We start from the raw sequence: 12422 nt of genomic DNA on the forward strand, positions 1-12422 counted from the left end.
GAACACTCCACTTCACTTCACTTCACTTTTTCCTTGTTTGAAACTAAATGAGTTATTTTTTCAGCCAACTAGTGTAATTGGTGAGATGGGAGCACTGTAAAACAAGTCAGTCTGAACTGGCATTAGATGGGTCATCTTCTAAATATGTAGGTCATAATACTGTGCCGATTTATCTCGTTTCTAATATCAACGAAGAACATACAATTGTATTCCATTACAGACCTGCACAGAGCGATAAACAGATACAAACCGAACCAGAAACACCCTTTATTTTTCGGGCTCTAATGGTACCAAACGGAGAAACAGGCGGAGTTCAGCGATATTTGCCAAAAATCATCTTACATCGGTTTACCCACCACTCGAGGAATTACTACATTCTTTCAAGTGCATTCTCATAGACTTTGGGCAGTACGGAAACGCTCCTGAATTAATTCGTGATTTTCCTAATGTTAAGATGGACTAGAGGAAGATGTAACTTCACGGTGGTTTGATACAAAGTAAAAGAACTTCAAAATGTGGCTGTGTAATACTTGCTAAAACTAATCTCACTTTGCCATGAAAAGCAAACTGCACTACACCCGGTTTCTCATGAAACTGTGATCACTGCTGACTCATCATTCTGTTTTGTCAAGACACTGTAGTCTGAACTTTCTATTGCAATAAATCAAACGCAACGCAGTTGAGAACTTCATTCTTGAATAATTAAAACGCGTTTATCAGTTAATACACAGCACACCTTGCGGTGACTCACTGAACTCTCCTCCTTACCTGGCTTCAAGTTTTAATCCTTTCGATGACACGGCTGAGCTCGGATTTCTGGGTTGGAGTATTTCACTTATAAAACAAGACACGAGGGGGGTGTCGTGCGTCGCAGGCACCCTGGGGTTAAATAAGTAAGCGTGCTTTAAACCTTTTAACAAGTCTTGACACCGTACCGCGCTAAGTAATGTTGTCTTGGATTACAAAGCCTTTTGTACAGGTAAAGGCTGTTGTTTCAGCATGGAGGTGTATATGTGTGACCGGTAGGGTCTTTTAAAAAGGTGCAGCATGATTGCAAACACGATTTTACACATTCCTCATTCGGAAATAACAGCAGGACACACCCAGAGAGGGGGGGGGCGCTCCGATCTCAACTCACATCAGGCGTTGAGAAATCAGCGCTAAGCGACACCAGCTGAAGCGCAGCAGGTCCGTAAACAGTGCGCCCAGCCCAGCCTGTTACAGGGATAGAGTGAAACAGGTTACAGTCATGTCATCGGGAGGTAAGACTTTGTTGGACTTAATAAAGCACCTTCGTATTTGCCACGGGGAAAAAAAAAACCTGTTGTGAAGTCGGCTGTTAACTTCATTTACAAAAGGAAGCAGAAAATCGATGGAGTATCGCGCCGACCGCAAAAAAAAAAATCAAGCTGTTTTAAAAGACAGCGCACCACGCCTTGATTATGAATGTGTGGATATTTGATTTATATCAACACCCGTTGAAAACAGGAATCATCAATTGTTCGGGTGACCGTAAAGAAACTTGTCATGTTTTACGAGGTTTGTTCAGGCTCGGCGGAGCCCTGCGCACGACTAGTCCTTGACAACCTGGGCGATTTAAAAAGTACGTGCGATGAGAATCGATGAATTATTATGCTGCTGCCCCCACAGTACAGTAGTATAGCGTGGCGCACAACACACGCATTCGGTTAACCGATAATTGGTTAATACAGGTTTTGTTTCATTTACCATAGGGTGGTACTTCAGACTAGTTTGATCACGACAGAAGTACATAATAAATGATGAAGCCAGCTTTACTGAAGGAAACGCTATGCTGTAGTTCTCTTTTCTTACTGTAAGGTAATAAAGAAATCACCATGCGTGATGCATGAGGCAGCCAGTTGTTAGTACGAAATAATCCGCAGTTTGTCTGGACAGTCTAGATCCGCAAGTGTGCGAATTCATTGATCGCCGCGGGATGTGTTGAAACTGTCCTCCACCATAGTGGGCACAGAGAGAGCGCAGCTTTATCCTGACCGAGAGGTCCATCACATCAACCGAGCGACAGAAACAACACAGAAAAGTCACTTCTTTTTTTTGTGAAACGGCGGTGAATGCCAGAGTGAGCTAAACACGCTCGACAAGACAAAAAACGTGCGCAATTCTTCAGAATAAGATCATCCCTGCGCGTTAAATGAGCACACTCCGTTTCCTCTTAAATATACCCTTATTGTTTGGCAAAGGCCGAGAGCAGTGATCTTACTCGGAATGTGTTCTAACTTTAGTCGCTCACAGCCGCTCTATTTTCACATTTTATGGCTGCAAAATTCTCCCCGGCGTCTTGTCTAGTTTTATTCTGAGTATGACTATGACCTATTGTACACTTAAGGTACTACAGCTCACTGGAAGCCTGTGAACAGTAAAACCGAAACTACCTCGAAGATTACGTCTTAGGAGGTGAATGTACTTTGTACTAATGAATTTTTCACGCTTCCTGGATGGGCGCGACGCTTCTGATTAATAAGGCAAAGTAATATTTATTTTCAGCTTAAGCCTTTTATCACACGGTGTGATAAAAGAACAGAATATGAATATCTGAAATGATCACAATAGTGCTATTTCATTAAAGCCGGGGAAGCATCGAAGGTAGATGAAAACTGATAGATTTGGAATAAACTGCACATGCATACAGATTCAAATACATTTTTATATGTGTATACTGCTTACTTCCTTGTATGGGATTAAAAAGCCCATTAAAAAGTAACGGAGAGAGAACATCAATTTATCTTTCTCCCCGACGTCCAGACTTCATATTTCAGTGACAGAACACAACAGGCACAGTGGGCTTAAATTTAGACTCACACCTTGCAAATTCGCAGGATCATCAATACAAACCCCTGACATTACTGGGTTTAGTGAAGCAGCGAAGCACAATGGATTTGTAGGGCTGCACGCCGAGTAACCGTGGGCAACAGGACAGTAACTAAACAAACGGTCTCTTTGTGAGACAGAGAATCAGCGAGGTCACTTCCTCTACACTGCACGAATATTTGCATTTCACACCTCTCGTCGTCTTTATACACTCTACCTACTTTTAGGACAGCTCAGGTGCATGTGTGCTGCCGTAAAAAGATACTTCAGAACAAATTAATTGTTGCAAACGAGAGGAAGCCATTCCAGCCTGTTTGGTAGTTATTAGCCAGTTGATCCCAGGATCTCATCCAGCGGTTTCCTCAAAGAAACCAGACTATCATCTTCAACAACATGGCTGGGTAGCTTGTTCCACACCCCCACCACCCTTTGGGTAAAGACTTGTGTTATGTTCTCAGTTTTAATAGCCCCACCAGCTTCTACGTAGTACTTAATAACATACATTTAGGTTTCTACATATATAATATCTTAAATGAATTTAGCATACCTGAGGAATAAATTCACATTTTTTTCAACTGGACTTTCTTTGGTCTCAAGGTTAGATGGTAATTTCCACCATCTCGTAATTTCGTCTTGTGCTGATCTCCATCGGTACGTGCAGGTCTCCTGAGTGCATGGCATTTGTCCTCTTGGCAATGATAGCTTAGAACTACAATTTTTTGTCGCTACTCATATGTAACTCAAATGTAGTCTACGTGCTGAACGATCTTCAGGATCTAGTCAGGCTTGCAGGCATGGGACAGCCGGCTGCCTTCTTGAATAGCAGGTGGTGCTTTGCAAGGCGGCTCAGTGAGCCTGCCTCAGGAGGCCCTGCACCCTGGATCCGTGCAGCATGAAAATAAAGCAAAGTCTTTGGCTGGATCAAGTCCTCTGGACTGCTGCTACTGGCACAGTGACACACGGCTGCAGACTGTGCTTAGTGCTTCTTCAAGGAGACAAAAAAGAAATGCAAATCCAATATTAATCACTGCATCATGACTGCATATCGGTAAATACAGTAGAACAAAACTGAATTCCTGTTGTACAGCATTCGTATTCATTCTGCGTCAGATCAATGGGCTTGATGTGAATGGCCAGTGGCAAGGACTGGATCAAGAAAATAAGTTCTGCTCCTTCTGCATGATATTGATCATGCCGTTTCTAATTCTAAGTCGATAAAAAGTGAGTTTGTAGAGACAGGGAACATGTTAAAAGAATGCCTTTTAGAGATGGTATGCCCTTTCGGTGACCCTAGAGTGTGGGGTAAGATGACTCCAGAGCAATCAGTTCAGTTTACACTGTAAAGTCCACTGGAAACAGTTCATATATAAACATGTAGTTCTGTCCCTTTTTAGGAACAAAGATTTTTAAGTTTGACTTAAAATGTGCATCTGGTTCCGGTATGTGATCCTTTGCAACATGCATTTGCTCTGAAACAATAACGTCAAGGAGTTTGCTGTTCATCAGGGTTGTTTTATTCCCACAGTGTTTCCATTCTGGGGCACTCTTGCCCTTTAAGTCCTGCTTAGAGGACAGGAATAATCAGCCAAGTTTATCTGGAGTCTCAGGAGACCGAACCCCATTTTTTTTTTTGGTTCATAGTGACAAGTGAAAACCCTCCTACTTTACTGCTGTGCCAAGTCTGCTTTGAAAGTTGCAGCATAGCCACAGAAAAAAACAAGAAGACTGCAATTAGAAAATCTGTGCAGCGTACACAGCTTCTGACCAATGCATCAAAATCTGATGATTTTTTGGGGGCAAAGTAGTACTGATCAGACCTTGTCTGTCTCAAACTGAGACCATCACTTATTCCAGGTTAAATATTAATTTGCATTGAAAGATAGGAAACCTCATCTATTTTTTTTACAGAAAGGCATTCGTCTTTTTTCTAAGGGAGTGCCTTGAACATTCCTCCCTCACAGTGTGACGGGTGCCGAACAGTTGATGGGTGTAGCTGTAGTGAAGCTGGAAGTGTAGTAAGTGGAAGACAAGTAGGTGTAAAGATGAGAATCGTGATGGTTGTGCATACCCATGATCATGTGTAAGAATGGAGATGCCACTTGTCTTGGCTCTGCAAGAAAAGCCTTTTTTTTTCTTCTCAGGAACTAGAAAATGCTCTGTACAATGATCCTGGAAGACATAGAATTGAACCAAAAGAGTATGTTATAGCATCTATCAGGAATTAGCTGTTAGGACCACTTGGATTAAGGACTAAATTGAATGTTACAGGCATAAGGATCTGCTGTTCTTCTGGATCGTTCATAAGTCCTTCATCGTGCTTGGTCAGCTTGGTCTTTGCTGACTTTAAAAAAGCACTGTGGTTCTTTGTGTTAAGCCACTTTTGACAAATGCATACTTCACTCTCTATCTATAACTATACTGCTCTTTCTGGCTTTTTGTAAAAAGCTTTATTTCCCCGTTGTCAGAACGCAACAGATCTTGAACCGCCCCCAGAACGTGCTGAAAGTTTGCCGTGTGTTGAAAGTTTGCCTTTGCTGGCTGTAAATGTTACCATCTCTCTCAGCCTCCTTCAGCCCGCTGGAACTGGCCTTCTCTCAGGCAGGATCTGGGGTTATTGTTCTTTCCCAGGGTAGGGTTTCCTCTGAGCTGCGGGGTCTGTGACAGCGAGGCTGAGTCAGTGCCGGCTGGGGACGCACGACTCCCAACTGCACCAGTTTCTATGCCAACCCTGGGGCAGGTCATTAGAGCTTGGAAACCTGCTCTCGGTTGCTAAGGCCAACGGATGTTTATGCCTGCTCCAGAACTGGTAATTGCCAAGGTGCACTTGCGCAGCCCAGATTTTGCAAAGCAGGACAACTCGGAGGGCAAAAAAAAAAAAAGGACGGGAATGAGATTTTATCCGCAGATTCACAGGAATTCCACGGGATTTGAAAGGGATTTTTCTCCAAATTCCATCCAAACAAGTGGTGCTTAGATCATTCCTCACCTGTCTTGTGCATTTCAAATGATTCATTTTTAAAGCCACAGATTTCATTTTTTCGTAAATCCCCATTTGCTCAATTAACAATTCCCGGTGGCAACAGAAGTTCTGCATAATGCAGAGAAATACAGCGTTGATTCTGCGTCGCACAAAATTGTTATTTAAATAAGATTAAAATAGCCCTCTCTGTCTTTGATGTGCTCTTTTATAAAAGCAGTTGCAACACAATTTGTTATGGTAATTACTGGTAATTCGTATTTGTAGAAGGTTTTCCATTTTATCCAATACAATTGAAGTACAGCACCCTGGTGGGTGACACTCTGTACCACCTGCCACATCACGCAGCACACCAGATGGAGATGTCAGAAAATGCTTCAGTCGTTAAGTTAAGTTGTACACATCCAGAATTTAGCCAGCATACCTGAATCAACAGCCCTACACTTACAAACCGTGCTATGGAATAATTCATGAACAAGCAGCGAGGAACTGAATTTAATCTCTTATTTTTCTTGGCTCATATAAACTCTCAAGACATAGTAGCCCACCCAGATTGCACACTGCAGAGATGACTACACTACGCTGTGAAAGATTCAAACAGGCCAGATCCTGTACCGTACGATTTGAATATTCCCTTGACTGTTAACCAGGGAAACGCTAACACAACAGGAGATCCAAAAACTGACCCATTCCTTCCTGTGGCAAGGTCAACTATTGTATTTCAATTAATAATTTGGTGGTGCTAGGCCTGGTATAAATCATGTAAAGATAAATAACTTACACAGGGCTAGCTGAAGCACTTGGGGAGTATTTTATTATTCTTGTAGTGCGAGATGTTTTGCAGGGTTGCTTTTCTTTGCCTGCAGAAATGCTGATTTTCCAAAGCGATTCCGTGCCGAGCTGAGACGCATCTATAAAAAGCATGGATTCTTTTGTTAAGCGTATCTCTTCTGCCTCCTCTCAGGTGATTGCTGGGGGACGGCCGTGCTCTGGGGATTCCTGGTGCTGTGGGTTGCGCCCGTGGTGGAGGGAGAGGAGGCCTGCGAGTGTCCCAAAGCAACCATTTTGCAGACGTTTCCCAGCGCCGTGTCCTCTGGGGCATGCTGCTTGAATTACTCCGGCTCTTCCTTTGGCAGCGTCAAGTGGAGCCTCTTCTCTCAGCTGCAGGCTCTTAAGATCCTGGATCTTTCCAGCTGCAACATCACAGAGATCCGGGACGTGGCCGCTTCCGATGGCCTCCTCCTTCGAGAGCTGTTCCTGAACCACAACAGGATAACTCTGCTGCCCGAGCACTTCCTGGCCAACGCCAGCAACCTCAGGGCCGTCCACCTGGAGGACAACAGGCTGGACAGGCTGCCGGATCACTTTCTGCAGGCCTCCGATGACTTGGAGGAGCTGCATCTTGACTTCATTCGGCCATCAGCTCTCGCCCTTGGGCTCTTGAAGCCAAGCCTACAGAAGCTGGAGCTCGGCAACAATTCCCTGGACTGCACATGCGCCCTGATAGAGACGTTGCAGGGATACAATAAGCCACAGGGGGTTAATGTCACTGATTGGAGCCGGGTGTTGGAAAATCTGACCTGCGCCTCTCCTGAGAACTTAAATGGCAAAAGGGTGTGGATGGTCCACAGTACAGAGGTGTGCAGGTCCCACCGGCTGACAGCCCTCTTTGTTCTCCTGCCCCTGGCTTTAGTCTTGGTCCTTTTGTTTTGCTGGTGCTGCGGGAGGAAGAGGAAGAGGAAAGAGGGCACCTTTAAACCAGCCAAGCACGCCAACCACCTGAGCACAGTGGACCGGAACGGGTCAGACTGGATGCTGGATCGGTACCATCACTACAAGCCCTGCGAGGTGGCACTGCCCAGCGAAGGGGAGAAGAACGTCCTCCTAAAAAACCAGCTGATGCTCAGGCCCTCCACCGCCTTACTTGGCAGCAGCCGGGACCTGTATGAGGAAGTGGAAATCAGACTGGGCTCGGTGGACTCTTTGGTCCCGCCCATCTCTGACATCACCAACATGGCCTCCAGCATGGACTCTCAGGAGATCAGGCAGCCTCTGGAGGACGGCAAGCCGGATGTGGAAACTGTGAGTGTTTCCGAGGTCCTGAAGGACTCTGCTGACCGGGAGAAACTGTACCTCACCCAGTCTACTGAATACTACAACCTGGTACCAGGCATTGACCTTGAGGACTCGGATCATGGAGAGTATGAAAATGTAGACCTCTCGTGAAATTAATTTTGAGCGGTTTTAGCAAGCCCTCCCTTCTTACCGTGCACTGGCTGTGCACGATGATCAGGCACAGTTTTGAGTCAGATCTGTAGGACTTCACACCTTTGTGAGCACCGTAAAGGAGGAATGTAGCATTGAAAGGCAGGTATCTGTATAAATTCTGAACGCGGGGACTGATGTGATGTTTTTTGTCCATTGCAGTGGTATTCCTTATTAACGTAAGGAAATGTTTTTGATATATGAGGACTTTGGAAGTGCAACACTGAAAAAAAAAAGACTGAAAAATTCGTTATTAAACACAGAGGAAAATGATATGGTTGAAATGGCTGCGATTCTAGCCTTCACCTTTCGCTGCGCACTTTCTTAAGCATATGTTTCCACAGCACAGCTTTGCTGTGGTTGAATTCAATACTGGAGTTCAAACACTGGGTTTCTTTTCTAAATATGTGCAGTTGGGACCATTGTCCTGAGAAATGACGGGTGATGGGCAAACCGTTCTAGTGATTTTTTTTTTGCCCTGAGGAGATAGTGAAGGTGTTGGGTGTTGTTCCTGTCCAATTTGCTTAGTGTACCATACTGCTCCTCAGAGTGAGGTATGCATGTATGACCTTCTCACGCAGGTCAGTCTTATAGTAGCATACCATCGCGTTGACAGTGCCTTAAAGCAGTCCACTGGAAAGAAATCCAAATGTTTTATTATTTATTTTTTCTGCCTTTTAATAATGTTAAAGGAGAGAACTTCTTGCTTAGGCATGTTTAAATGGTCTGCTGATATCTCAGAGAGAAATTCCTAGTCTTTATAAGAACAGGGCCACAGACTCTCTCTCTTACTCACACACACACACAAAAAAACACGGCACCTCAGTTGTGAAAGGTTACTATTTGCTAATGAAATTTTTTTCGACGTAGATCAGATCAGCTCTGGGAGAGGGGGGGAAGTGGAAAAAGTTGATCAAGATAAGCAGCAGGGCAGTGAAGAGCAGATAGGATCAAGGGACTTGCTAATACATGCTCACAAGCAGCTAGCAAACAGAAACTTCCCACAAGAGCTGCTAAATAAAGCATACACTCATACCTTGCGTCTGTCTATATATATATATTTTAAAAAGTCTAGATTCCACCCCACAGAAAAAAATTCAGGTCTGATCGGAGTTTTCTTGACTTTTAGACAATCGAAATGGCCACAAGTAACAGCGTGGTCTGCTATATAAAGTATCTCAGTCTCGAGAGGGGGCGGGGGACTTCCTGGAATTTAAGAATAAGTTGCATTGTGTTTTTTAAAAGAACTTGTGCCCATTTTAGATTTCAAGAATTCTGTTTAGCTTTTATAAGTAGCACAGACCTTTACAGTTGTATACAGATACTGTAAAAAATCTGTTAAAAGCAAAATGTTTTAAGCAGGACAAACCACTCCACTTAGCAATGCACTGAAGTACAGTTGAAAACAAATACTGCAAGGCACTGATTGTACATCATCATTTGGTCCTAGACTTGCAAGGCACCAGCATTTTTTTCGAGATAAAGAATTAATTTTATATGTCTAATTTCTTTTAAGAAATGTTTGTTTATATTTATGCTATATTTCTTTTTTAAAAAAGACATGAAAAACAAAATAAATATTTTCACTAAAATAGCTGTGTGAGCTTTATTCCAAAGACAATGCTGACCTAACAAACAGTAGGTTAATGAAGGAAATGGAGGTCATTAAGTCTGATGTTTACTCAGAATTGTTTTTTAGAGACTTTTGCAGAGTAGGAATCAAGCTGTCTGTCTCGGGTACACTGGGTACAACCTTACAAATGAGAGGCCATTCTGTCCAAATTACTATTTTTTCTTTTTCAGTAACCAGTTGACCCAAACATTTTCTCATTGTGTTTGGCGAAAGAAATAACTATCATCTTCAAGAACTCGCCTGGGCAGCTTGTTCAGTACTCCCACAACCCTTTGTGTAAGGACCTGCCCCCTGTTCCAAAGTTACTAGTAGGAAGCCAAAAATGGCGGCCAGAACTAAATTTAATACCGGTGCAACATACTTAAAAAAAAATTAAAACAATGCTTTTTATTTAACTCCCTGCACCATCTTGATGAGAACAACAAGCATCTACATAAAAATACACATTCCTTGGCTCTGTGTATATATATACACACCAGCCTTATATATGGTGTTTGTTAATAATTCCTTATGGATTACACTGCACATAGCTCAATGTTAAACTGAATATTGTCTCTACTTCTGTCTTTGACCATTTCTAAATTGTTTTTCAACAATTTAGAAGCAGTCCAGATGTGTCACCTTGTCAGGGCTATTGATGATTCTGAGAAGCACCCATGAGTCATGACTGCTCTGAAAATAAGTGGTTTAGTCTTGTAGACAGGTACTGTAACATACAGTATGGTATGAACACAGCATTGGCAGGAAAAAGAGCTGAGAAACCTGCAAATACCTGCAGGTTTGTCCACAGGGATTCCTTCCTCAGGAAGTGTGCATGGAAAAGATCCAGAAGTCAAGAGGTCCAGTGGCCTCAGCACCAATGTCCAATCAGAGCTGTTTCTGGGCTTTCTCTTCTACCTACAATAAATAAGGTCATTATAGCATAAGAGAACTGAATAATCATGAGTAAACATGGTCACTGGAAATTAGTTGGAAACCAGTGAGCAGGATGCTCTACTTTACACAAATGGTTGCAGGGGTCTGGAATAATTGCTGGACCTGATACATTGGCTTTTTTTTTTTCAATAAACAGTTGCATAAGATCCTTAGAGCAATTAGCTGCTTGTAACCAAAATGGGCTGGACAGTTCAAATGCCCACCTCTCGTCTGCAGGTCTCCTCGCATGTTTAGGTGTATAAACATCATTTTACAACATCAGGTGAACAAGACCTCCAACATGAGATACTGCTTGTCAATCAGAAACCAACTGCAGGGAGTGTAAAGAAAGTATAAAAAAAGTTTTAAAGCCAAAATGTCATACATGCTTCATATGCAAGTGATAACTAAGCCAGACAATGAATATATAACCTTATAGAGTAATATATTTTTTATATATTACTTACAAATTGACTGTGGTGTTTGATGTCCTCTGGTGTTCACTACTTAATCGCCTTTATACCAATTAATAAATATCAACCCCCTCATGCAATTCTGTAGTTTTACCAAAGGATATTTGATGTTTGCTAGTTTAAAATATTATTTTGGGAGCTCCTCCAATATACTTGGTGCTCTCCTTTAGATGTAGACAAAGTATGTTTTAGTTTCAACTGAACAGCAGAGCGTTACTAGTGATAAATGAGGTTTCAGAATATATTATGATCAAAAACTGCACGTTATGCTTGCTGTAGACAGTTAAAAACTAATAAAACTGTAATACTATGACGCTGGAAATAGACTTTTAAACACGGCTGGAACACAAACACCTAGCATAATCATAATGGACCCCATCGTGCTAAAGACGTTAATATTCATGATATCATTTTAGTGTCAGAGAGATACAGTACACTTACATTTCTCCCTTGCAAAAATCACTATGCATACCCCCCATTGCCAGGTTTAACAGCATGGGCACCTGATGCTTTATTTGAAGTAACTATCTGCACCGGGACGCTGTTAGCTACGAGTAGCCGGGACACACAGAGGCTGGAGGTCCGTCGTGCAGAGCACCTGTCAGGACGTCTGAATGACCTCCTCGTCTGTGACCTTTCCAATGCTACTGTGGAAACCCGGTTCACAAGCCTGCTGTTGCTGCAGAAATCCCCATGAAAACCCATCATTGTTCCCCCTGTAATCACGATACCACCGGAGCCCCTCCGGCACAGCTCTGCAGCAGGCAAATTCCGCCTCTCTGAAGCACCTCTGTCCTCTCATAATGGGGTTCTCTCACAGCCCACCGGCACCTTTCACTCCGGAGCCGAAATCTTGGCAACCGAGGAAGGTAACCGAAAGGACAATGTTAAGGTAAACGAACACCGTTCGGTTAATGTTGCTCAACAGATTTCGAACACAGCTCGCCGAGGTGAAAGTACATTAAATTAACCCAAATTAAAATGAAAAAGGTGATGCATCTACTGTATAGAAATGCACGCTCCTAAGTCCCTTTTGCGAGGAAGACAAACACGCACAGCCTGACTTCAAAGGGTTCATTGACTCCAGTTACACAGTTATACTTCAGGCAAGCACGAAAAGTAGCATTCCTGTTGCTCAGACTATTTAATAATCATAATTCCTTACACTTTTCTAGACACTTCACTGAATTAGCTTTACGTTTAACGGGGACCTCGTTTACCTGCAGGTTTTATATTTGTTTCTTTTAAAAGATTTATAAAGAAAAACAAGTTTGAAGATGGTAAATTGTTTGCTTCCAAAATGTACTGT

General features: G+C 42.8%; 1 protein-coding gene across 1 annotated transcript; it reads left to right on the forward strand.

Moving 5' to 3' along the window:
• The first annotated feature begins 977 nt into the window (after positions 1-977).
• LOC148823368 (uncharacterized) lies at positions 978-9684 on the forward strand. The gene is made up of 2 exons (XM_088926780.1): positions 978-1262; positions 6792-9684. Exons 1-2 carry the CDS (start codon positions 1250-1252, stop codon positions 8051-8053), a joined length of 1275 nt encoding a protein of 424 aa, XP_088782906.1. The 5' UTR covers positions 978-1249; the 3' UTR covers positions 8054-9684.
• Positions 9685-12422: the final 2738 nt, after the last annotated feature.

This window comes from Atractosteus spatula, chromosome 11 (genome assembly GCF_055471065.1).
Source record: "Atractosteus spatula isolate fAtrSpa1 chromosome 11, fAtrSpa1.hap1, whole genome shotgun sequence".
Taxonomy (NCBI): domain Eukaryota; kingdom Metazoa; phylum Chordata; class Actinopteri; order Semionotiformes; family Lepisosteidae; genus Atractosteus; species Atractosteus spatula.